Source organism: Oncorhynchus mykiss, chromosome 2, assembly GCF_013265735.2.
Source record: "Oncorhynchus mykiss isolate Arlee chromosome 2, USDA_OmykA_1.1, whole genome shotgun sequence".
Classification (NCBI taxonomy): Eukaryota; Metazoa; Chordata; class Actinopteri; order Salmoniformes; family Salmonidae; genus Oncorhynchus; species Oncorhynchus mykiss.
Genome location: NC_048566.1, coordinates 96,058,515 through 96,086,058, shown reverse-complemented (window position 1 = coordinate 96,086,058; position 27,544 = coordinate 96,058,515). Strand labels below are relative to the sequence as shown.

Sequence of the window (27,544 nt, the reverse complement as noted above, 5' to 3'; positions counted from 1 at the left end):
GTAAAACACTGTTTAGTTTCCAGGTAAAACACTGTTTAGTTTCCAGGTTAAATACTGTTTAGTTTCCAGGTAAAACACTGTTTAGTTTCCAGGTAAAATACTGTTTAGTTTCCAGGTAAAACACTGTTTAGTTTCCAGGTTAAATACTGTTTAGTTTCCACTGTTTAGTTTCCAGGTAAAACACTGTTTAGTTTCCAGGTAAAACACTGTTTAGTTTCCACTGTTTAGTTTCCAGGTAAAACACTGTTTAGTTTCCAGGTAAAACACTGTTTAGTGTCCAGGTAAAACACTGTTTAGTTTCCAGGTAAAATACTGTTTAGTTTCCAGGTAAAACACTTTTTAGTTTCCAGGTAAAACACTGTTTAGTTTCCAGGTAAAACACTGTTTAGTTTCCAGGTAAAATACTGTTTAGTTTCCAGGTAAAACACTGTTTAGTTTCCAGGTTAAATACTGTTTAGTTTCCACTGTTTAGTTTCCAGGTAAAACACTGTTTAGTTTCCAGGTAAAACACTGTTTAGTTTCCACTGTTTAGTTTCCAGGTAAAACACTGTTTAGTTTCCAGGTAAAACACTGTTTAGTTTCCAGGTAAAAACACTGTTTAGTTTCCAGGTTAAAAACTGTTTAGTTTCCAGGTAAAACACTGTTTAGTTTCCAGGTAAAATACTGTTTAGTTTCCAGGTAAAACACTTTTTAGTTTCCAGGTAAAACACTGTTTAGTTTCCAGGTAAAACACTGTTTAGTTTCCAGGTAAAATACTGTTTAGTTTCCAGGTACAATACTGTTTAGTTTCCAGGTAAAACACTGTTTAGTTTCCAGGTAAAACACTGTTTAGTTTCCAGGTAAAACACTGTTTAGTTTCCAGGTAAAACACTGTTTAGTTTCCAGGTTAAATACTGTTTAGTTTCCAGGTAAAATACTGTTTAGTTTCCACTGTTTAGTTTCCAGGTAAAACACTGGTTAGTTTCCAGGTTAAATACTGTTTAGTTTCCAGGTAAAATACTGTTTAGTTTCCACTGTTTAGTTTCCAGGTAAAACACTGTTTAGTTTCCAGGTTAAATACTGTTTAGTTTCCAGGTAAAATACTGTTTAGTTTCCAGGTAAAACACTGGTTAGTTTCCAGGTAAAATACTGTTTAGTTTCCACTGGTTAGTTTCCAGGTAAAACACTGGTTAGTTTCCAGGTAAAATACTGTTTAGTTTCCACTGTTTAGTTTCCAGGTAAAATACTGTTTAGTTTCCAGGTAAAACACTGTTTAGTTTCCAGGTAAAACACTGTTTAGTTTCCAGGTAAAATACTGTTTAGTTTCCAGGTAAAACACTGTTTAGTTTCCAGGTAAAACACTGTTTAGTTTCCAGGTTAAATACTGTTTAGTTTCCAGGTAAAACACTGTTTAGTTTCCAGGTAAAATACTGTTTAGTTTCCAGGTAAAACACTGTTTAGTTTCCAGGTTAAATACTGTTTAGTTTCCACTGTTTAGTTTCCAGGTAAAACACTGTTTAGTTTCCAGGTAAAACACTGTTTAGTTTCCACTGTTTAGTTTCCAGGTAAAACACTGTTTAGTTTCCAGGTAAAACACTGTTTAGTTTCCAGGTAAAACACTGTTTAGTTTCCAGGTAAAATACTGTTTAGTTTCCAGGTAAAATACTGTTTAGTTTCCACTGTTTAGTTTCCAGGTAAAACACTGTTTAGTTTCCACTGTTTAGTTTCCAGGTTAAATACTGTTTAGTTTCCAGGTAAAATACTGCTTAGTTTCCAGGTAAAACACTGTTTAGTTTCCACTGTTTAGTTTCCAGGTTAAATATTGTTTAGTTTCCAGGTAAAATACTGTTTAGTTTCCAGGTAAAACACTGTTTAGTTTCCACTGTTTAGTTTCCAGGTTAAATACTGTTTAGTTTCCAGGTAAAACACTGTTTAGTTTCCAGGTAAAACACTGTTTAGTTTCCACTGTTTAGTTTCCAGGTTAAACACTGTTTAGTTTCCAGGTAAAACACTGTTTAGTTTCCAGGTAAAATACTGTTTAGTTTCCAGGTAAAATACTGTTTAGTTTCCACTGTTTAGTTTCCAGGTAAAACACTGGTTAGTTTCCAGGTTAAATACTGTTTAGTTTCCAGGTAAAATACTGTTTAGTTTCCACTGTTTAGTTTCCAGGTAAAACACTGTTTAGTTTCCAGGTTAAATACTGTTTAGTTTCCAGGTAAAATACTGTTTAGTTTCCACTGTTTAGTTTCCAGGTAAAACATTGTTTAGTTTCCAGGTAAAACACTGTTTAGTTTCCAGGTAAAATACTGTTTAGTTTCCAGGTAAAATACTGTTTAGTTTCCACTGTTTAGTTTCCAGGTAAAACACTGTTTAGTTTCCACTGTTTAGTTTCCAGGTTAAATACTGTTTAGTTTCCAGGTAAAATACTGCTTAGTTTCCAGGTAAAACACTGTTTAGTTTCCACTGTTTAGTTTCCAGGTTAAATATTGTTTAGTTTCCAGGTAAAATACTGTTTAGTTTCCAGGTAAAACACTGTTTAGTTTCCACTGTTTAGTTTCCAGGTTAAATACTGTTTAGTTTCCAGGTAAAACACTGTTTAGTTTCCAGGTAAAACACTGTTTAGTTTCCACTGTTTAGTTTCCAGGTTAAACACTGTTTAGTTTCCAGGTAAAACACTGTTTAGTGTCCAGGTAAAATACTGTTTAGTTTCCAGGTAAAACACTGTTTAGTTTCCAGGTAAAACACTGTTTAGTTTGCAGGTAAAATACTGTTTAGTTTCCAGGTAAAACACTGTTTAGTTTCCAGGTAAAACACTGTTTAGTTTCCAGGTAAAATACTGTTTAGTTTCCAGGTAAAATACTGTTTAGTTTACACTGTTTAGTTTCCAGGTTAAATACTGTTTAGTTTCCAGGTAAAATACTGTTTAGTTTCCACTGTTTAGTTTCCAGGTAAAATACTGTTTAGTTTCCAGGTAAAATACTGTTTAGTTTCCACTGTTTAGTTTCCACTGTTTAGTTTCCACTGTTTAGTTTCCAGGTAAAATACTGTTTAGTTTCCAGGTAAAACACTGGTTAGTTTCCAGGTAAAATACTGTTTAGTTTCCAGGTAAAATACTGTTTAGTTTCCAGGTAAAACACTGGTTAGTTTCCAGGTAAAATACTGTTTAGTTTCCACTGGTTAGTTTCCAGGTAAAACACTGGTTAGTTTCCAGGTAAAATACTGTTTAGTTTCCACTGTTTAGTTTCCAGGTAAAACACTGTTTAGTTTCCAGGTAAAACACTGTTTAGTTTCCAGGTAAAATACTGTTTAGTTTCCAGGTAAAATACTGTTTAGTTTCCACTGTTTAGTTTCCAGGTAAAAACACTGTTTAGTTTCCAGGTTAAATACTGTTTAGTTTCCACTGTTTAGTTTCCAGGTAAAATACTGTTTAGTTTCCACTGTTTAGTTTCCACTGTTTAGTTTCCACTGTTTAGTTTCCAGGTAAAATACTGTTTAGTTTCCAGGTAAAACACTGGTTAGTTTCCAGGTCAAATACTGTTTAGTTTCCACTGTTTAGTTTCCAGGTAAAACACTTGTTTTGTCTTCTCCCTTCCAGGTAAAACCCTTTCACCCACGAAAACACCCCCATTACTAACCTTTTGGTGAAAAGGTTTTACCTGTAACCCAAAGGGATTATCTTATCAGGACAGTCATTCATCCAAATAACTCTTTATGGCAGGTTACTTTTCAATAGGCGGCAGGGTAGCCTAGTGGTTAGAGTGGAGGGGTGGCAGGTAGCCTAGTGGTTAGAGTGGAGGGGCGGCAGGTAGCCTAGTGGTTAGAGTGGAGGGGCGGCATGGTAGCCTAGTGGTTAGAGTGGGGGGCGGCAGGTAGCCTAGTGGTTAGAGTGGAGGGGCGGCAGGGTAGCCTAGTGGTTAGAGTGGAGGGGCGGCAGGTAGCCTAGTGGTTAGAGTGGAGGGGCGGCAGGTAGCCTAGTGGTTAGAGTGGAGGGGCGGCATGGTAGCCTAGTGGTTAGAGTGGTGGGGCGGCAGGTAGCCTAGTGGTTAGAGTGGAGGGGCTGCAGGTAGCCTAGTGGTTAGAGTGGAGGGGCGGCAGGTAGCCTAGTGGTTAGAGTGGAGGGGCGGCAGGTAGCCTAGTGGTTAGAGTGGAGGGGCGGCATGGTAGCCTAGTGGTTAGAGTGGAGGGGCGGCAGGGTAGCCTAGTGGTTAGAGTGGAGGGGCGGCAGGGTAGCCTAGTGGTTAGAGTGGAGGGGCGGCAGGTAGCCTAGTGGTTAGAGTGGAGGGGCGGCAGGTAGCCTAGTGGTTAGAGTGGAGGGGCGGCATGGTAGCCTAGTGGTTAGAGTGGTGGGGCGGCAGGTAGCCTAGTGGTTAGAGTGGAGGGGCTGCAGGTAGCCTAGTGGTTAGAGTGGAGGGGCGGCAGGTAGCCTAGTGGTTAGAGTGGAGGGGCGGCAGGTAGCCTAGTGGTTAGAGTGGAGGGGCGGCAGGGTAGCCTAGTGGTTAGAGTGGAGGGGCGGCAGGTAGCCTAGTGGTTAGAGTGGAGGGGCGGCAGGTAGCGTAGTGGTTAGAGTGGAGGGGCGGCAGGTAGCCTAGTGGTTAGAGTGGTGGGGCGGCACGTAGCCTAGTGGTTAGAGTGGAGGGGCGGCAGGTAGCCTAGTGGTTAGAGTGGAGGGGCGGCAGGGTAGCCTAGTGGTTAGAGTGGAGGGGTGGCAGGTAGCCTAGTGGTTAGAGTGGAGGGGCGGCAGGTAGCCTAGTGGTTAGAGTGGAGGTGCGGCAGGTAGCCTAGTGGTTAGAGTGGAGGGGCGGCAGGTAGTCTAGTGGTTAGAGTGGAGGGGCGGCAGGGTATTCTAGTGGTTAGAGTGGAGGGGCGGCAGGTAGCCTAGTGGTTAGAGTGGAGGGGCGGCAGGTAGCCTAGTGGTTAGAGTGGAGGGGCGGCAGGTAGCCTAGTGGTTAGAGTGGAGGTGCGGCAGGTAGCCTAGTGATTAGAGTGGAGGGGCGGCAGGGTAGCCTAGTTGTTAGAGCGTTGGACTAGTAACCAGAAGGTTGCAAGTTCAAACCCCCGAGCTGACAAGGTACAACTCTGTCATTCTGGCGCTGAACAGGCAGTTAACCCACTGTTCCTAGGCCGTCATTGAAAATAAGAATTTGTTCTTAACTGACTTGCCTAGTTAAATAAAGTTAAAATGAAATAAGAGTGTAACCACACAGTGATGATTTTAGCCTGTAAATCTTGGTGGAGCAAACAAATGTGTAATGTGGGATTCATGCCAGCAAAGCCACTACACAGCACAACACAACACTAAACAATACATTAATTGCACTATAACAGTGACAAACGGTGCCCACAAACTGTTAGGGCCGACATAAAGCTGTCCCAACAGCAGAGTCTCAACACCTTACCACTGGTTATCAGCGGAGCCTTGTCTGACAGCGAAACAGCTCATCCAGCCTCATTTACCGCCTTTAAGAAAATATGGCTGACTTGGTTAAACAAATGTGGTTTCTTCTGACAATTGAGATGTACAAACTATGGCATAAGGGGACGACAAACAAATGAGAGGCAATCCATCATTTTGATTAAGACATTAATGAGTGAGCTAGGACGGCCGTACAGCAGTCAATATAACTATTTGTTCAGCACTTTTGAAATGTACAGCGACAGAATTCAGAACATGGGCCATTCTTACAGTATTCTCCCTGTACACTAAGTCAGAACCGCATAAATAAATAAAGGGGGCATATAAGCAGACAATGAAAGCTCTTACAACATTCGATGAATACATTTCTCTAAAACAGGCTATAGGCTACATGTGCACCACCAAGTCAGAACAGTAGTCGAAATTAAGAGCGGAAAAGGGACCCAATTATTAGGGTGAGGCACATGGGCTACTAACAGCTTATTACACAACATACACTTAGTATTACTTTCTTGGCTACAGTATACATTTCTCCCTGGCATAATACTTCATTAATGCAGCAGCATACAAGACATTTTTGGACTCACCTTGTTGTGCCATGCTCACTTGAACAGGAAGGTGGTGCGGCGGTCCATCGTGGGAAAGTTTTGTCATCAAAGTCTGGCATTATCAGGATTTATGGTGTTTTCAAGACAACTGGGAACCAGGAAAAAAAGCAAGGTTGAATCATAATGATGTCAGTGATCTTCAGTCGTAACTCTAGAAAGAGGCCCGAGTTCTCGAGTTGGATGACCGTTCAAAACTTATTTTCCCAGTCGGAGCTTGTTTTTCCCGAGTTCCCAGTTGTCTTGAACTCACTGAAGTCAGATTTCACAGTTCCGAGTTAAACAGTTGTTTTGAGCGCGGAACAAATCATGCTTCATTGAAAGCATGGCCAATGTTGAATGTTTATAATTTTAAACTAGGAAAAGAGACCCTTCATCTTTAGCTTTGTACCACACGGACACTCCACTCAATAACAAGCCAATGATTGCTTTGCAATGCTTGCAGTTAGCCATTGATTCCTTCCAAACCATTCATTTTTGAATTTGCGAAGATCAACTTGTTTTGTAATGTTTATGTCCAATGGCCGATAAGTAACGATACGTTTTATCTATAATTTATCTATAAAAGGATTTGCCAGTAGATTGTCGCCTTGATTCATGATGATGACTGCTAGCTAAGATTTTGAAAGTATGATGTTGACATGATCAGTCCAATGAAGGCTACTGTAGATGTAATGTGATGAAACATAATTTTATCATCAGTGGTCAATGATCTTGAGCCTTCTTGGATGGGCACTTCTAATTTAACTCTATAGCAGCACCCAAGGAGCTTGAATTTTTGAGCTCTACGAATAGACTTGGCGGGGAAGTAGTGTCCCCATGAGTGACAGAACACTGAGCCAATCACGGCGCAACTAGAGAACATTACCCACACCTACGCTCCGTATTTTCTAGGCTGAAACACCTGCATTTTGGAGCAAAAAAGAGACCATGTTTGTATGCGGTTTTATTTGTGTGTGTGTGTGTGTGTGTGTGTGTGAGCGCGAGTGCAGGGGGTCATCTGACTGAAAGTCATTTGACTGGCTTACAGGGAACATACTAAAAGCATCTCTTACAGGAATCTAGTGGCAGTGTAAGACAGTGTGTACTGTATATCATGCTGTAAGACAGTGTGTGTATCATGCTGTAAGACAGTGTGTATATCATGCTGTAAGACAGTGTGTATATCATGCTGTAAGACAGTGTGTATATCATGCCGTAAGACAGTGTGTATATCATGCTGTAAGACAGTGTGTAGATCATGCCGTAAGACAGTGTGTATATCATGCCGTAAGACAGTGTGTATATCATGCCGTAAGACAGTGTGTATATCATGCCGTAAGACAGTGTGTATATCATGCTGTAAGACAGGGTGTGTGTGTGTGTGTGTGTGTGTGTGTGTGTGTGTGTGTGTGCTGTAAGACAGTGTGTGTGTGTGTGTGTGTGCTGTAAGACAGTGTGTGTGTGTGTGTGTGTGTGTGTGCTGTAAGACAGTGTGTGTGTGTGTGTGTGTGTCTGTGTGTGCTGTAAGACAATGTGTGTGTGTGTGCTGTAAGACAGTGTGTGTGCGTGTGCTGTAAGACAGAGTGTGTGTGTGTGTGCTGTAAGACAGTGTGTGTGTGTGTGCTGTAAGACAGTGTGTATGCAGTGTGTATGCAGTGTGTAAAGTATGATATACTGTACAATCTTTGGTTTCCCTAATTGATTATTGCAAAACAGAAACTTGAGAGAACTTGACTGCAGTGGAACGTAGTGAATATTATCTAATAATGATCATTCAAGGTGTTACACTAAACAAAAATAACATGAAGCTTCTATACTGAACAAAAATATAAACGCAACATGCAACAATTTCAAAGATTTTTATTGAGTTGCAGTTCATATAAGGAAAATAAATGTATTAGGCCCTAATCTATGTAATTCACATGACTGGGAATACAGATATGCATCTGTTGGTCACAGATATCTCTTAAAATAAAAGGTAAGGACATGGATCATAAAACCCAGTCATTATCTGATGTGACCACCATTTGCCTCATGCAGCGCGACACGTCTCCCAAAGGTGATCAGCCTGTACAGCTCTGGTGGACATTCCTGCAGTCAGCATGTAAATTGAGATATCTGTGGCATTGTGTTGTGTGTCTCAAAAACTGCACATTTTATAGTGGCCTTTTATTTTCCCCAGCACATGGTGCACCTATGTAATGATTATGCTGTTTATTCAGCTACTTGAAATGCAACACCTGTCAGGTGGATGGATTATCTTAGCAAAGGAGAAATGCTCACTATGGGCCCTCAACACTTAGCCCTTAGTGCCCTTTGAACTGCAACCCCCCTCCCTCCCCCATACCCTGCAGGGTATTATAAAGTGGGAAAAAAATGTCCTGACCCAGGGCTGCTGTGTGTGTGTGTGTGTGTGTGTGTGTGTGTGTGTGTGTGTGTGTGTGTGTGTGTGTGTGTGTGTGTGTGTGTGTGTGTGTGTGTGTGTGTGTGTGTGTGTGTGTGTGTGTGTGTGTGTGTGTGTGTGTGTGTGTGTGAGAGAGAGAGAGAGAGAGAGAGACTGTTTGTATGTCTGTGTACTGTTTGCCAGTAGCTTGTGTACTGTGTGTGTACAGTAGTTGTCTTGGTATATGATTAGTGCAGCAGATGACGACTTTACCGTGCATTAGCTTTACACAGTGTATAAACAAGCACTGCATCTGTAAAATGAGTGAGGTAGCCCTCAGCAGCAAGTGACTTACTGTAACAGAGTTTAGGGCCTGTCCTTGTCCTGATCTGGGCTCAAACAAGGGACCTTCATGGTCCTGTGTTGCTCAGTTTGTGAGAGCCTGATGCAACGCCAGGATGGTGGGTCCAATGGCCACCCATACGAAAAAAAGTAAGTTGCTAAAAGCTTCTGCTAAATGGCATATGTCAAGCAGCACCGTCAACACCAGTGACCCAGAAAAGCCCAGGCGTTTCTATGTCTTGGGCTACAGTACTTCTAGGTCCTGTGCGATGGACCCTACTACTGCACTGCGCACACAGCTAACTACTCACCAGTGCCACATCAGCTACAGGGTCATTCCATTAAATTATTCTCTTTTGGGTATTGTAATTTACTGGAAAAATCCATGAATTAAATAATTGTTTCTTCTTTCATGAAGAGCACATATTCAACTTCATAAAAATATATGCTTTCCCATTTCAAGAGGTTAAATTACTATAGTAAGTGCCTATTAAGTACCAGATAAAGTAACAGGGTTGATGATTTCTTCTTAAATCAGCCATACATCTCCTTGTGCCCCTCTAGCCCCAACAGGTTTTAAATCAGCCATACATCTCCTTGTGCCCCCCTAGCCCCAACAGGTTTTAAATAAGCCATACATCTCCTTGTGCCCCCCTAGCCCCAACAGGTTTTAAATCAGCCATACATCTCCTTGTGACAGGGGGAACGGAAGCTTGGTGTGTGTAACAGGGAGTGGCAGTTGAATGCAAGCTTTAACCCTCAAATTATATTGTAAAAAAAAATAAAAATCTCACCGGTCTGTGGGTAGCAAGGTTGACGTGCTATGCTCGACCAGCTCAGCTTAGATTTGACCTTAAAATGAATCACTAATCACAATTATAATCTTGAGAAATGACTTTGTCAAAGCAACAAAATAACTGTATTTATGATGGTGAAAATGTTACAATGATGGTGAAAACTTGGAGAGATTTTGGTGCACATGTAACGGATGTGAAACGGCTAGCTAGTTAGCGGTGGTGCGCGCTAAATAGCGTTTCAATCAGTGACATCACTTGCTCTGAGACCTTGAAGTAGTAGTTCCCCTTGCTCTGCAAGGGCTGCGGCTTTTGTGGAGCGATGGGTAACGATGCTTCGTGGGTGACTGTTGTTGATGTGTGCAGAGGGTCCCTGGTTCGCACCCGGGTTTTGGCGAGGGGACGGTCTAAAGTTATACTGTTACACACCGACCCACTGGAAAAAACTTTGTTACAACGTATGTTGACGTGGAATCTACGTGGAAAATACATTGGTTTAAAAAAAAGTGAATCAACGTAAACTGTCGTTTTGATGTTAAAATATCAAACACAAGATTATGTCATTATGTAAAAAAAGAAAATTAACATAAACAAACCTTGTATAAAATATGTTGAAATTATATCCTCTATCAGACAAAAGTCCAGCCCTGCTTAGCTATGATATTTGTCACTGTCTATAACCAATGCACTGTCGTGAGAATGCTTATTGAGAGGTCTCCACTTAAAAACTAAATAGATTCACTGTTGCTATCAAAGTAATTCCAAAGGGTAGGTTTTTTAACGGGGCAAACGAAATGTGAGCATACAACAGCTATAGTTTCAATTCAACCCAGAATTCAACTAAACCAGAAATGTGACATTGTTTTTCTTTTGGAATTTGGGTTGTGCTTTTAGGTGTTTGAAAGCATAGTGATGACACATAAATAGATTTAAAAAAATAACGTGTGGCTGTCTTTTTGAGTGGGTGATTATCGGTTGTAATCTCATTGATCTTGGTGTGCCCAATGGGGAGGTAGAAGTCATATAGGAAATCTGATTTATAGAATTGTCCATGTGGTACATATTAAAGGGCCCTTCATTTAATATAGCGTGCTTTTAAGTACAATATTGTTGGACAATTTCTACTTAGAATATCAAAGGGACAAAAAAGGGACTCATTTCGTTGAATGATCCTACAATAGACGTTGCAAAATAAAATTAGCAAGTTTGGTTTCTGTTTTTTGACAACTTTTTCGAACAGGACGTATTTTTGGATGTACTCTGATTGAGCTTGTAGACTCACGGTTTCTCAGTGTATTTGGGATGTACTCTGATTGAGCTTGTAGACTCACGGTTTCTCAGTGTATTTGGGATGTACTCTGATTGAGCTTGTAGACTCACGGTTTCTCAGTGTATTTGGGATGTACTCTGATTGAGCTTGTAGACTCACGGTTTCTCAGTGTATTTTTGGATGTACTCTGATTGAGCTTGTAGACTCACGGTTTCTCAGTGTATTTGGGATGTACTCTGATTGAGCTTGTAGACTCACTTTGTTTCCTTTTAATTTATTTTATATATGTACTTTTATCCTCATTTTCAGTATTTTACATTTTAACTCTTACAACTGTCAAATCGGTGTTCCATTAAGTAGGACACGATTTCATGGAGTAGAAAAGAGATTCAGAAACTTTAATTTTTTTTACATTATTAAAAGTACAAACAATTAATTTCAAGATTTATGTAAGTGAAATGTTAATTTATGATGCTGAGGCCTGCTGTGTTCTGGAAGTTAGTTTCCTGAGTGTATTACTTTGACCCCAGATCAAGGTAGGGTCATGTGCAAGTATTCTAGCCAGTCACACAGGGTTGCCACACAGACATACGTATAACATGAGCTAAATCACAGCTCCTAGGAATTCAGTTTGTGGGATTCAGGAAATCTGGACTTTTTATACATGGTGAAAACCTTTCTCAGGAAGTCTCCCCATGGACTCTGTCACACCTGGGTTCAAATACTATTCGGAATCATTTCAAATACTCGATTGAGGCTTGATTGAGTTTGCCTGGTGCACTGGAATTAATAGAATAGATGTATGAGAAAATCCTGCCCATCTGGCACTACCAGGAAGGCTAAAGCAAACGCTCAAAATTATTTTCAAGATTTCCAATAATTTGAATCCAGGTCTGGCCTATGTTCTGGCGTAAAACTGCATTTACACAGTCAGCCCAATTCGGATAATTTATTCACTAAATTGTATTTGGACCAATCAGATCAACTCTGAAAAAGATTGGTGAAAATATCTGGGATCGGTCAAATGACCCAATTAGTGGTAAAAATATAATAATTGGGCATCCTGTGTTAACACAGCCTTGGAGACATAATGTGGGGGACCCCTATACCTTGACAGCAGAACCCAGTACCTTATGTTGTAGCTCCTACGTGTATTCAGCTGAAAGCTGCATCAGATATTTTTCAGAGCTGATCTGATTAGTCAAAAGACCAATTAGCGGGGGGGGGGAACAAAGATCAGAATAAAACACAGCCTCAATGGAAAACAATGGGGCGAGGCGATGATGAGCTATCGTGTTGTTCTGAACTGTGACCCAGTTTGGTGCTGAACGTTTTACAGAAACAAAGGGGCTATTCTATTCTACTGAAGTCCCCTCCTGCCCAACCCACCAAGCCTAATTACTCAGTGATGTAACGACCGTATTCTAAAAACCACCCGCATCATTCCAATTTAGGCTGACTGACTGAGATGGACTAGTGTGAGGAAAATGTTAAATGATCGGTTGTGTGTGTTGGATTTGAAATTAATACATTCATTCAACCAATTTAGACCCATCAGACTAATGGTATCTGAGGTGTTGCTGGATCTGTAAACAGCTTCTCCGTTATCTATGTGAATGATTGAATAAATAAATGAATGAATGAATGAACTGGCCTCGTTCCCAGGAAGACTGTTGCTGAAATGTAATTTGTCTCAGGCCGAACTTAGAAAGGTCTTATTGTAAAAAGCTAAGGAATCAACATAAGTTGATGACAACATACTGTATGTTAATGACATTGATGAAAGCATAAATTAATGGCATGGAAATCATTTCAAGTGACGTCTCAGTTACGACTTTGCCGGAAACATTTTCCCAGAAGCAGAATCTCTGCATCGCAAGGCCAGTGTCATATCGTCAGCGTTCAGAGAAACACAGTACATCTGAGGTCAAGTTGCTACTGTTGAAAATATTTGAATAGAAATATGAATGATGTATGCCATACTGAACCACTGATAACTCAGATGAGTGTCTTTGTGCTTCTTCTCTGATGGACCGAAATAGAAATGTCCTGGTCTATCTGAGGTGAAGTCTTTGTGTCCAACTCTGCCTTTTGAAGAAAGGATCTCACTGATGACAACACTGCAGGGCTATTTTCATCCCGATCAATTTTCATCCCTAACAATGTAGTCCGGAGACTGATGCTGACACTCACCTGTTTCCCATTAACTGTCCTGAGTTATTGCCATGAGGCTGAATATGTCAGAGTCATGAGATTATGACTCATGAGATTGAAGACCTCTTTTAATCCTGTTTTTGTGAAGACTGCCTACGGAGATCAACAACGAGTTAGGACTCGGCATTCTTAGACCAGGCACTTATTAGTCTGATTTTGTTGTAATATATATATTTTTTATTTTGTTGACCTCTTTTTCTCTCTCTCTTCTTCTTCTCCATCTCTTTAGATGTTCCTGGCTGCCCTGTCCTTTGCCTACTTCTCTAAGGCCTTGTCTGGGAGTTACATGAAAAGTACGATAACCCAGCTGGAGAGGAGATTTGATATCCCAAGTTATTTGATAGGTGTTATCGACGGGAGCTTTGAAATAGGTAAATACTGTACCCGCATATCTACAGTACATGTTTTGTTTGCTTCTCTACCTAGCTATGCGTTTGTGTTTCTTCTTCTTCTTCCTTCTTCCGCCTTCTCTTCCTCTTCTACCTTCTTCCTCCTTCTCTTCTTCTTCTACCTTCTTCTCTTCTTCCTCCTTCTCTTCTTCTTCTTCTTCTTCCTCCTTCTCTTCTTCTTCTTCTTCTTCTTCCTCCTCTTCTTCTTCTTCCTTCTCTTCTTCTTCTTCCTTCTTCCTCCTTCTCTTCTTCTTCTTCTTCTTCCTCCTTCTCTTCCTCTTCTACCTTCTTCCTCCTTCTCTTCTTCTTCTACCTTCTTCTCTTCTTCTTCTTCCTCCTTCTCTTCTTCTTCTTCTTCTTCCTCCTTCTCTTCTTCTTCTTCTTCTTCCTCCTCTTCTTCTTCTTCCTTCTTCTTCTTCTTCTTCCTCCTTCTATCTTCTTCCTCCTCCTCTTCTTCTTCTTCTTCCTCCTCCTCTTCTTCTTCTTCCTCCTTCTCTTCTTCTTCTTCTTCTTCCTCCTTCTCTTCCTCTTCTACCTTCTTCCTCCTTCTCTTCTTCTTCCTCCTTCTCTTCTTCTTCTACCTTCTTCTCTTCTTCTTCTTCCTCCTTCTCTTCTTCTTCTTCTTCTTCCTCCTTCTCTTCTTCTTCTTCTTCTTCCCCCTCTTCTTCTTCTTCCTTCTTCTTCTTCTTCTTCTTCCTCCTTCTATCTTCTTCCTCCTCCTCTTCTTCTTCTTCCTCCTCCTCTTCTTCTTCTTCCTCCTTCTCTTCTTCTTCTTCCTCCTCCTCTTCTTCTTCTTCCTCCTTCTATCTTCTTCCTCCTCCTCTTCTTCTTCTTCCTCCTCTTCTTCTTCTTCCTCCTCTTCTTCTTCTTCCTCCTCTTCTTCTTCTTCTTCCTCCTTCTATCTTCTTCCTCCTCCTCTTCTTCTTCTTCCTCCTTCTCTTCTTCTTCCTCCTTCTCTTCTTCTTCTACCTTCTTCTCTTCTTCTTCTTCCTCCTTCTCTTCTTCTTCTTCTTCTTCCTCCTTCTCTTCTTCTTCTTCTTCTTCCCCCTCTTCTTCTTCTTCCTCCTCTTCTTCTTCTTCCTCCTCTTCTTCTTCTTCTTCCTCCTTCTATCTTCTTCCTCCTCCTCTTCTTCTTCTTCCTCCTCCTCTTCTTCTTCTTCTTCCTCCTATCTTCTTCCTCCTCCTCTTCTTCTTCTTCCTCCTTCTATCTTCTTCCTCCTCCTCTTCTTCTTCTTCCTCCTCCTCTTCTTCTTCTTCTTCCTCCTCTTCTTCTTCCTCCTTCTCTTCTTCTTCTTCTTCTTCTTCCTCCTCTTCTTCTTCTTCCTCCTCCTCTTCTTCTTCTTCCTCCTTCTATCTTCTTCCTCCTCCTCTTCTTCTTCTTCCTCCTCTTCTTCTTCCTCCTTCTCTTCTTCTTCTTCTTCTTCCTCCTCTTCTTCTTCTTCCTCCTCTTCTTCTTCTTCTTCCTCCTTCTATCTTCTTCCTCCTCCTCTTCTTCTTCTTCCTCCTCTTCTTCTTCCTCCTTCTCTTCTTCTTCTTCTTCCTCCTCTTCTTCTTCCTCCTTATCTTCTTCTTCTTCTTCCTCCTTCTCTTCTATCTTCTTCCTCCTTCTCTTCTTCTTCTTCCTCCTCTTCTTCTTCTTCCTCCTCTTCTTCTTCTTCCTCCTCTTCTTCTTCTTCTTCCTCCTTCTATCTTCTTCCTCCTCCTCTTCTTCTTCTTCCTCCTTCTCTTCTTCTTCTACCGACTTAGCTATTCATGCTGTATGTTTCACGGAAATGTTAGGGTGCATCAGTTGGATGAGCCACGATTACGTCTTCCCGTGCGTGTCATCGTAGGACCAACACACTATATGCCAATTCATGAGCTTCCCTTTGAACAAATGTGGCTTCTTGTAATCAATGGTGGGTGGTGTAATACAACCTCAAGAGCTAATGGAGCTAATACCTATCCTATGTTCATTCTAGCCCTGTAGTTTCTACAAGGCATCAGTGGTGTTGAATGCTGCTACACTAGTGCTCTTATTGTCAGCATATGACCCTGGTCTGTAGTGCCAGTCGCTGGGGTTTCTATTGGCGATGTACGTTTTCCGTTGACAATTGCATCAAAAGTAGGGCTTCTTTGTTAAAGCAGAGATCATATGTCCACATGCTGGATCCTTTGGCTCACTGTGTTAGAGCATATAGGTGATTGATTAACATCAGAGTTGTATTATAACCTGATGAAGACAGCGTGTCTGTCCAAACGTTGGCTATTAAATTATTGCATCTGAGCTCCTAGAGTGTGAGGCTCTCCTTTCAGCTTTTGGTACACTATATGTGCCGTTGTCAATGTTGATAGTTTCGTAAGCACTTTTGGATAAAAGTGTCTGCTAAATGACCATCATAGAGTCATATCAGAATAACATCCTGACGCTCTACATTTTCTCTGGTATAAAAACAGAATCACATCTGTGGTTCAGATGTAAACGTCTCTTGACCAATAGTGTTGCCGTTCTGAAAGTGTGACCACCTGTAACTGTCAAATGGGCCCAACCATATCTCCTTCCCCACCCCTTCCCCTCATCCCTGTATTGTAGGTAACCTATTGGTGATCGCCTTTGTGAGTTATTTTGGTGCCAAGCTTCACCGACCTAAGATCATAGCGATCGGATGTGTCCTGATGTCGTTTGGGACGTTCCTCATCGCCATGCCTCATTTTATTTTAGGACGGTGAGTAGTAAGACGAGTGCACAACTTGTCGTCGGAACATGAGAATGTATTGACCTCCCTGTGTTTTGCAGGGTGGCTCACATTTCAGTTGTGTTTTTACAGTGAGATAGTAGTTTAATCTTAAATTTAGGTTAATATGTTGCACAAAGATTTATCGTCACTGACAAAGTAACTGTGCTGTAGACGCTGGGAGTCGAGTAGACGTGACAGGAACATTACCATGACAGTAACATTACCATGACAGTAACATTACCATGACAGTAACATTACCATGACAGTAACATTACCATGACGTGGGTTGGATAACTAATCAAGGGTAGCAATTTGTATTTATTTTATTTTATATTTTATTTCACCTTTATTTAACCAGGTAGGCTAGTTGAGAACACCTTTATTTAACCAGGTAGGCTAGTTGAGAACACCTTTATTTAACCAGGTAGGCTAGTTGAGAACACCTTTATTTAACCAGGTAGGCTAGTTGAGAACACCTTTATTTAACCAGGTAGGCTAGTTGAGAACACCTTTATTTAACCAGGTAGGCTAGTTGAGAACACCTTTATTTAACCAGGTAGGCTAGTTGAGAACACCTTTATTTAACCAGGTAGGCTAGTTGAGAACACCTTTATTTAACCAGGTAGGCTAGTTGAGAACACCTTTATTTAACCAGGTAGGCTAGTTGAGAACACCTTTATTTAACCAGGTAGGCTAGTTGAGAACACCTTTATTTAACCAGGTAGGCTAGTTGAGAACACCTTTATTTAACCAGGTAGGGTAGTTGAGAACACCTTTATTTAACCAGGTAGGCTAGTTGAGAACACCTTTATTTAACCAGGTAGGCTAGTTGAGAACACCTTTATTTAACCAGGTAGGCTAGTTGAGAACACCTTTATTTAACCAGGTAGGCTAGTTGAGAACACCTTTATTTAACCAGGTAGACTAGTTGAGAACACCTTTATTTAACCAGGTAGGCTAGTTGAGAACACCTTTATTTAACCAGGTAGGCTAGTTGAGAACACCTTTATTTAACCAGGTAGGCTAGTTGAGAACACCTTTATTTAACCAGGTAGGCTAGTTGAGAACAAGTTCTCATTTACAACTGCGACCTGACCAAGATAAAGCATAGCAGTGTGAACAGACAACACAGAGTTACACAATGAATAAACAATTATGGCCAATATACTGCTTTCCTTTTTTTTAAATGAATGTTTAGATTATTTTATTTGTTGAGGAATTACACGTTTAAATCTAATGACACCTAATGAATGCTTTACCCATCGCCTAGCCTAACAGTCACATTGGTATTTTGTACTCAGCTATAAGTTCCAATCGTCAGTTAGAGGGTCCATGAATTCAACCACTACCTTCGGTCCATGTCCAGCAAGCTCAGCTGAGTCCACACAGGCAGGTGACAAGGCCTCTATACTGCCGTCTGTAGGTAAGACATGGTAACTTAACCATATACACAGACATGCAGTACAAATTCAATCCCTACCACCTCCCCTTGACCCTAACTCTTCACTGTTTATAGATCTGTAAGATGGAAGAAGTAATATAGTGGGAGCTCCAACACTACACTGCTTATATCTACTCAGACCCTACATATTTTCTAACATTGAAGGGTTAGGGCCAATGGGAGGTTGTACGGAAGGAATTCAGACCGGCTGATGTCCAGGATACTAGAACATTGATAGGTTAAGACCAACGGGAGGGGTAAGGAGGGAATTCAGACTGGCTGATGTCCAGGATACTAGAACATCGATAGGTTAAGACCAACGGGAGGGGTAAGGAGGGAATTCAGACTGGGTGATGTCCAGGATACTAGAACATCGATAGGTTAAGACCAACGGGAGGGGTAAGGAGGGAATTGTGACCGGCAGTTTTTCATCCATTAAATCATTAAATTCTACTATGATATTGTTGCATCTAATGCTGTATTTAAGCATGTTTTTTCTTTCTTTCTTCTAAATGACAGGCTGTGAGCAAGAGTCCAGTGTGTCTATGTGGATCTATGTGTTCCTGGGTAATGTGTTAAGAGGGATAGGAGAGACTCCTGTACATCCGCTGGGAATCTCCTATATAGACGACTACGCCAGGTCTGAGAATGCAGCCCTTTACATTAGTAAGATAACATGTTTTTTCCGTCTCACAAAAAAAGAAAACGTATATTCATTATAACTTTCAGAAACATTTGTTTAAAGTAGGATAGGTCATCTATCATGTCGCTAAATTAAGTTTGTGTCTTTTCTATGTTTGAATGTTTCAGGCTGTGTCCAGACCATATCAATCATAGGTCCCGTCTTTGGCTACTTACTAGGATCCTTGTGTGCCAAGATATACGTTGACATAGGATACGTGAACATGGGTGAGTCGATTCAGACAACTACCATATTACTGGCGTCGTATATACAGCCACGGTGGTGTCATTACGTAATGACATAAATCCAGTTCAGTTGCTATATACTCATGGTGCTGTTACTGCAGACGCTTTTATCCAGAGCAACTTACAGTCACGCGTCTATACTTACAGTCACGCCCCAGCGGGAATCGAACTCACGACCTTTGGTGTTGCAAGCACTATGCTCTGTAGCAGCCCCCCCCCCCCCCCCCCCCCCCGGCACTACACAGCTAATTAACCAACTCAGGACTGAGAATAGGAAACCCTGGATTGTTCTCTGTTCACATACTGATTTAACTGAATCCTAAATGGCTTTGAGCCCAACCCTGTTAGTTATATGATCCTAATACACCTGTCCTTCTCCAGAGACTATCACCATCACCCCAGGCGATGCCCGCTGGGTGGGGGCGTGGTGGCTGGGGTACCTCATAGCCGGGGCTATCACCCTCATGTCTGCTGTACCCTTCTGGTTCCTGCCCAAGTCGTTGCCTATTCCCGTGGATAAGCAACTTAATGCCAACTTCACCCCAGAACAGACCCGGTTCATCAAGGACTCTCCCTCAGCCATGGAACATAAGTTTAGACCAGAGGAACCAGCCAACTTCCATCAAATGGCTAAAGGTACCTTAATATCCCCTGGCCTGGCTTTTGAGAAGACCCATAACAACATAGAGTACAGGCCTAATGATCAGATGAGTGTGTACTTCAGGCAGGGTAAAATTAGTTTGGGGATACAGTAACGCATTGGAGAGGATCTACTACACCCTTGAACATAAAAACGTGTTCCGGAAGGTTTCTTTGGCTGTGCCCATGGGAGAACCCTCTGAAGAACCATTTTATGTTCTAGGTAGAACCCTTTTGGGTTCCGTGTAGAACCCAAAAGTGGAAGGGGTTCTACCTGGAATCCAAAAAGGGTTCTACAAAGGGTTCTCCTATGGGCACAGCCAAAGAAACCTAGGTTCTAGATAAAAACACTTTTTTTTCTAAGAGGGCTCTACTTCAGAGGGCTCAGAGAGTACACTCTGGACTATCTGAGCCCTCTGAAGAAGTAGATATGGTCGTCTCTAATAGCATTATTCATTCTCTTTCCATCTGTATGTCAATGCAGTTTTATACGGAGGTGAATGGTACATTATCTATTTTTTTTTACCTTTATTTAAACAAGGCAAGTCAGTTAAGAACAAATTCTCATTTAAAATGACGGCCAAACCCGTACGAAACAAGGAACAATAATCGCTGTTGTTTGTTGTTGTATTTTCACAGAATTTGTTCCAACATTGAAGAGCCTACTGGGAAGTCCAGTCTATATAACCTACCTCTGCGTGACTATTATTCAATTCAACTCTCTCATCGGCATGGTAACCTACAAGCCCAAATACATTGAGCAACATTACGGAAAGTCAGCATCAAAAGCCAACTTCCTAATGGGTGAGTGCTGCGTCGTTTTATGATCATGTGTTTAATGTGTCTTTAAAATCATACATCATCAAAAATAACATTGCTAATATTGTGTATTGGTGTAATATATATTTTTTTTCTTCAGTTAGCTGGTTTTGTCTGGAGAGTTTCATGTTCTGTCTTTTAGCCATATTTCCATGGCAGTATGGTTCTTTCATACAAAAAAACAGCTGCTCGAAAGATAGCTCTGACTTCTCTGTAATAAACACTGACATGATGAGACGGACTCTGACTTCTCTTTAATAAACACTGACATGAGAAGACGGACTCTGACTTCTCTGTAATAAACACTAACATGATGAGACGGACTCTGACTTCTCTGTAATAAACACTGACATGATGAGACGGACTCTGATTTCTCTGTAATAAACACTGACATGAGAAGACGGACTCTGACTTCTCTGTAATAAACACTGACATGATGAGACGGACTCTGACTTCTCTGTAATAAACACTGACATGATGAGACGGACTCTGACTTCTCTGTAATAAACACTGACATGAGAAGATGGACTCTGACTTCTCTGTAATAAACACTGACATGATGAGACGGACTCTGACTTCTCTGTAATAAACACTGACATGAGAAGACGGACTCTGACTTCTCTGTAATAAACACTGACATGAGAAGACGAACTCTGACTTCTCTGTAATTAAGCACTGACATGAGAAGACGGACTCTGACTTCTCTGTAATAAACACTGACATGAGAAGACGGACTCTGACTTCTCTGTAATAAACACTGACATGATGAGACGGACTCTGACTTCTCTGTAATAAACACTGACATGAGAAGATGGACTCTGACTTCTCTGTAATAAACACTGACATGATGAGGCGGACTCTGACTTCTCTGTAATAAACACTGACATGAGAAGACGGACTCTGACTTCTCTGTAATAAACACTGACATGAGAAGACGAACTCTGACTTCTCTGTAATTAAGCACTGACATGAGAAGACGGACTCTGACTTCTCTGTGATAAACACTGACATGAGAAGACGAACTCTGACTTCTCTGTAATAAACACTGACATGAGAAGACGGACTCTGACTTCTCTGTAATAAACACTGACATGAGAAGACGGACCCTGACTTCTCTGTAATAAACACTGACATGAGAAGACGGACTCTGACTTCTCTGTAATAAACACTGACATGATGAGACGGGACTCGATAAAAGCGAGATAGACTTGAAATTAATAGAAAATAATATTGAATAATGTAAATAATAAATAGCCGGTCTTGATATTAAATTATATTCAAGTTAAATGATATTTAAAGTGCTGTTGATGACCACATAATAATAATAATAATAATAATATGCTTTTATTCTGTACTCAATTAGAGAAGAGTGGTTTAGTAGGGAGTGGAGAGGAGGTTGGGGGCTCAGCCAGAAATACATTCAGCATTCCCCCTGTCCTTTCAACCATCAAAGACAGTTTCATCTCTCATGACCACTTCACATGAAATATGGATGAACGACTTTGATATGAATGAGGCTATTCCTTCCTTTGATCTCTTCTGGGAAGAAGGATTGCGCTAGATACAGTCGCATCTCTGCCTCACTGTAAAACCCAGTGAGTGATTCCCAATACAGTTTCCTCCCGCTCTGTAAGAACCTGGGTCCTTTCTCAATTCGTCTTTCTGTGACTCGCCACATCCTATCTCCTTGCCCGCTTCTCAACCCTATTGGAGGAGAAGATCATTATGAGGAGGAGGTGATGAGACAAAGATGATAATTGAGAAAGATCCCTTTTGTCTTGTGATGTCTGTATTGTACGTGCCTGGCTACCCAGACTCCTTGCTCCTGCCAAATGTTACACTGCACCCACGGACATTAGTTTTGTTCTCTGCAATGAGTCTGGATCTGAGTACCTCCCCGACCCTTCAACGAATGCGAACACATTTTTGGGGCTGTCTGATTGGTCCAGATTCAGAATACACGTGGGAAAACCGCCGGTTTGAAAGTTCGTCATTGGCTTTGATACTCAGATGGGTTAGAGATGATCCAATCGATGATGAATTTGTTTTGTACAACACCTCTCTTGCCCCTCTTCACCACAAACGACTTCAGACTAAAGTATGTAGCGAACAACAGAGTAACGGAATCATTTATTGTGAGTTGTCAGGTTAGTATTGTATTGCAGGCATAATCACCATCCCAGCTAGGAAGAGTGGATTGTGCTAGATCTTTCCCTGTAAAATGGCTATAGACAAGCCCGGCTCTAAACTTTTGGGGGGGACCCCTCACCACCATGCTGGCAAAACATTTTAGTGGCCCCCCTCTTGACGGTGGAGAGATTTTTGATTTTGATTTAGAGTTAATTTCGTGCAATTCTACACGTTGCCATTGGGCACAGAGAAAATGCTGCCATTTTTAAACAATTCCACACATTTTGCCATGGGGCCATTTAGGGGCATTTTTTGTTGTTGCCGTTTTTACAGCTAATTTCCTGTAATTCCACACATCTTTTGTTGTTGCCGTTTTTACAGCTAATTTCCTGTAATTCCACACATTTTTTGTTGTTGCCGTTTTTACAGCTAATTTCCTGTAATTCCACACATTTTTTGTTGTTGCCGTTTTTACAGCTAATTTCCTGTAATTCCACACATTTTTTGTTGTTGCCGTTTTTACAGCTAATTTTCTGTAATTCCACACATGTTGCCCAGCCCATTGTGAGCCTGAAAACGTCATCCTGACACGTTTTTGCAAAAAAGGTTAAAAAAAAAAAAGGTCAAATGTCACAGTAGCTGATGTTTTTTCTCAATACATTGCAGTCAATGGGAAAAGATGTCAGTGTTGATGTTTACAATATGTCAATACATTGCAACTAATGGGAAAAGATGAGTGTCACAAGATTGATGCTTATGTCAATACATTCAGTAGCAGTCAATGGGAGAAGATAAGAGACAACCGATTGGGATGAGCCAAGATGTTGAGATGAAGCGAGGGTTAGGGTTTGGCTTAGAATTGAGCTGGAAGTTGATATGAAGCTAGGGTTAGGAATGAGGTTAGGTTTAGGGTTGAGCAGGGTTGAACTTTGAGTGGACATGAATCTAGGGTTAGAGTTAGTGTTAGGGTTACCGTTAGGGTTGAGCTTTGAGTGGACATGAAGTTAGGGCCTCAACACTAGACATAACCCTAGCCTTAATCCAATTGAATAAATCATTAATTTGCCCCTCCCCCTCTACCTGGCTCCCAAGTGGCACCGCGGTCAAAGGCACTGCATCTCAGTGCAAGAGGCGTCACTACAGTCCCTGGTTCTGTATCCAGGCTGTATCACATCCGACCGTGATTGTGGGTCTTATAGGGCGGCGCACAATTGGCCCATTGTCGTCTGTGTTAGGCCGAGGTAGGCCGTCATTGTAAATAAGAATGTGTTCTTAACTGACTTGCCTAGTTAAACAAAGGTGACATAAAAACATTTTAAAATAGGGTAGGCCTCACCTGACCTAGAGTTAATGTGCTTTTGAGTGACATCGGCAGAACGGTTGAGAAATAGAATCAATATTCACACATGGGACCGTTCAACAGATGAACGCAAGCCTACATCTGACATGTGAAATTAACTCTTCACAGTGAAAACTCGGTCTCTCAAGAGAACAAGGCATTTCTTCCATAGAAAAGCATTGTCTACAGTCCTCACATAACCACGACACTCCCGTTGACTGCGACGGCACTGAACTAGTTGACCGTCCTTGCACACAACCTTATAGGGATGCCCTGTGTTGAGGTTCAGCTTCCTGTGACAACAACGTAAAAACCTGAGGACTTTATTAAAGTGGGTTCCCAGGAGGGAACCCGGCATATAAAATGTAAAGTCAATAGACCCAAAAGCATTTTTGACCTCCATTGGACACAATGGTCTTGCAGTTCTAGAAACTAAGACCATTATTATGAATTATTGAATTCATTCTGAAAAGGATATTGTAATTTTTTTTTTTTTTTTTTAAAGTTAGATTGACTTTAAACTTTAAAACTGTGTGTCTGCCTTCCTGCCTGTCTGCTTGCCTATCTGGCTGTCGGCCTGTCTGTGGGAGAGAGGAAGGAGAGAGCGAGGTGAGAGGAGGGGAAGGCAGGGAAAGGAGAGAGAGAAAGAGAGAGAATGGAGGGGGAAGAGGGAGGGGGAGGGGAGAGGGTGAAGGGGGATGGGGAGAGAGGAGGGAGAGAGACAGATGAGAGGAGGTGGAGGGGGGGAAAGAAGGAGGGAGAGAATGGATGAGGGAGAGAGCGAGAGAGAGAGAGAGAGAGAGAGAGAGAGGGGGAGGGGAGAGAGGTGAGAGCGAGACGGAGAGGGTGGAGCATGAGAGATGTGAGAGGGTGAGAGAGACAGAGGGGGAGGGTGAGAGAGAGAGAGACAGAGAGGAGGAGGGGAGAGAGGTGAGAGAGAGACGGAGTGGGTGGAGGATGAGAGATGTGAGAGGATGAGAGGGTGAGAGAGATGGAGAGGGTGGAGGATGAGAGATGAGAAGCAAAAATTCTCGCAATTCTACACATTTTGCCATGATTTATGCATGCCATGTTAACATAATATCTACAGTAAGTGTGAGTGACTAACAAAATCAATGGAGACCACCTGGAGGTCAGGGGACCCTGGGCTTGTTTACTACAAGTTTAGATAGCTGGCTTGACTAACTTACCAATCTAAAAAATGTTAGCTGAAATGAGCTAATTGAGTGACTGTCAGGGACTGACATGAGATAATAACTGCTGATGCACCTTGTGTATTTTAGTATTCTAAAAGGTCAGTCTGACATCTGCATTGGCCATGCAGCATTTAAGGTGATACGGCCTCTGCAGAAGTCAGGGCTTCTTTCGCCTTCGCGGAGCAGCGCAGAGCTGTTGGAAGTTGTCAAGGAAGTGAGTTTGTGTTTTTTTTTTTCGGGACCTCCCGACCCCCTCTACCGTCAACCAATCATGTCAATGTAGAGCTAAATGGAGCCCTCCGCATTGTTACAAAATTTGGGAGGCGCACGGTGATGCAGTACGGAGCTCAATTTGGTCTTCGCGTGCCTTCGTAATTGCATCACAACATCCACACGGAGCCTTTGACCACATTCCCCGGATCAAGCATGCACAAATACCACTCCGAGGTTCATTGCTAAATTGTAATTACTTCGCTACTATGGTCTATTTATTGCCTTACCTCCTTACTCCATTTCCATACTGTATATAGACTTTTCTATTGTTATTGACTGTACTTTTGTTTATCCCAGGTGTAACTCTGTTGTTTTTTGTCGCAGTGCTTTGCTTTATCTTGGCCAGGTCGCAGTTGTAAATGAGAACTTGTTCTCAACTGGCCTACCTGGTTAAATAAAGGTGAAATAAATAAAAATAATTGTCTTTAACTCTTAACAGTAAGTTGACACCCTGGCTGAGTTCCTAAAAATTTATTTTTTTGGGGGGGGGGCCTGTAGCCCTAAATGGTCTCCTATGGCACATATGCCAAGGGCTAGGCCTGGCTATACCCCTAATCCCACACTTCCCCTTCCTGTGGTATAAACTTGTTGTTCGTATGACGTCTGTAGAGATCCCATGGGGAAATCTGTTTGGGAATGAGCTGGCAACCGGAGGGTTGATGGTATCAGTATCGTAGATGCCTGACGTTGTGCCCTTGAAAGACACTTAACCGTCAAAACTGCTTCAGGGGAGCTGTACTACGATTACAACGGTTCTTTCAACTTCCCTCTATGTGCTGTGCATGCATGGCTGATGTCTATTTCTGCTCTACAGGCATGGTCAACATCCCTGCAGTGGCTCTGGGGATGTTCTCAGGTGGTGTGCTCATGAAGAAGTTCAAGCTGGGCGTCATGGGAGCTGCTAAGTTCGCCTTCGGGACCTCCCTGCTGGGGTACTTCCTGTCCCTCTTCTTCTTCGCCATGGGCTGTGACAACGCCAAGGTGGCTGGGATAACCATGTCATACACAGGGTAAGTCTCCACGCTGGATACAAACCTCCCCCATCGTCTTTTATGTATTCAACTAAACTCTATTGGGAACGAGTAGCTATTCTTAGTCACTCAGAATAGAGAAAAAAACATGTCAGTCAAAACAGAGTCGTCATGAACTGACCTAGAAAACAGTCTGTGTAAATGAGTGAACACTGATCATTGATGTTGTGACAGATCTTTCTAGAATCTAATACACACCGTACCTTTTCAGTCGTTTTTGCATCCGTCTCTGTGTTTGTCCAGGGTGGAGGGTTTGTCGTACCAGCAGCCATCTCTGTTCTCTGAGTGTAACTCCGGTTGCCTGTGCTCCGGGAGTGACTGGGACCCTGTCTGTGGAGAGAACGGGATCACTTACGTGTCCCCCTGTTTGGCTGGCTGTACATCCTCTACCGGAGCAGGCAAAAACACGGTGAGATGATATCCTAGCGTTCCCCTTGGGCCTATACACGGACTATACAAAACATTAAGAACGGCTCTTTCCATGACGTAGACTGACCAGGTGGATCCAGTGGGAAGCTATTATCTCTTACTGATGTCACTCGTTAAATCCACTTTAAATCAGAGTAGATGAAGAGGAGGAGACGGGTTGAAGATGGACTATTAAGCCTTCAGATGATTGAGACCTATGGATTGTGTGCCATTCAGAGAGTGAATGGACAAGACCACCGGTTTGTGTCAAGAACTGCAACGCTGCTGGGTTTTTCCACGCTCAACAGTTTACCCTGTGTGGATCAAGAATGGTCCACCACCCAAAGGACGTCCAGCCAACTTGACACAACTGTGGGAAGCATTGGAGTCAACGTGAGCCAGCGTCACTTAAGCCAGCAACACTTTCGACACCTTGTAGATTCAATGCCCCAATGAATTGAGTCTGTTCCGAGGGCAAAAGAGAGGGGTGCAACTCAATATTAGGAAGGTGTTCTTAATGTTTGGTATACTCAGTGTATGTGAAGTCATCAGGTGGAGACAAATATATTGAACTCCTGCCTCTATGGGCCTTATGTAGACTAGAGTAGGTAGTACTCGCCACTAGTCGGGGCGGCAGGGTAGCCTAGTTGTTAGATAGAGCGTTGGACTAGTAACCGGAAGGTTGCAAGTTCAAACCCCCGAGCTGACAAGGTACAAATCTGTCGTTCTGCCCCTGAACAGGCAGTTAACCCACTGTTCCTAGGCCGTCATTGAAAATAAGAATTTGTTCTTAACTGACTTGCCTAGTTAAATAAAGGTAAAAAAATTGTCCAGACTCCTTAGACTTACTTACCTTATGCAGACTCTCCAGACCACTAGTCCAGACTCCCCAGACCGCTAGTCCAGACTCCCCAGACCGCTAGTCCAGACTCCCCAGACCGCTAGTCCAGATTCTCCAGACCACTAGTCCAGACTCCCCAGACCGCTAGTCCAGACTCTCCAGACCGCTAGTTCAGACTCCCCAGACCTCTAGTCCAGACTCTCCAGACCGCTAGTCCAGACTCTCCAGACCGCTAGTCCAGACTCCCCAGACCTCTAGTCCAGACTCCCCAGACCGCTAGTCCAGACTCCCCAGACCGCTAGTCCGGACTCCCCAGACCTCTAGTCCAGACTCCCCAGACCTCTAGTCCAGACTCCCCAGACCGCTAGTCCAGACTCTCCAGACCGCTAGTCCAGACTCCCCAGACCGCTAG

General features: G+C 42.2%; 1 protein-coding gene across 1 annotated transcript in view; it reads left to right on the top strand.

The window, feature by feature from the left end:
• The window catches only part of LOC110502500 (solute carrier organic anion transporter family member 1C1-like), a 41,104-nt gene that overhangs the window by 6,347 nt on the left and 7,213 nt on the right, over positions 1–27,544 (top strand). The window contains exons 3-11 of the mRNA XM_036960073.1: positions 13,212–13,353; positions 15,944–16,076; positions 17,390–17,511; positions 18,049–18,195; positions 18,340–18,438; positions 18,838–19,092; positions 19,735–19,899; positions 25,667–25,862; positions 26,127–26,292. Coding sequence (XP_036815968.1) covers positions 13,212–13,353; positions 15,944–16,076; positions 17,390–17,511; positions 18,049–18,195; positions 18,340–18,438; positions 18,838–19,092; positions 19,735–19,899; positions 25,667–25,862; positions 26,127–26,292 — 1,425 coding nt within the window. The remainder of the gene's footprint in view (positions 1–13,211; positions 13,354–15,943; positions 16,077–17,389; positions 17,512–18,048; positions 18,196–18,339; positions 18,439–18,837; positions 19,093–19,734; positions 19,900–25,666; positions 25,863–26,126; positions 26,293–27,544) is intronic.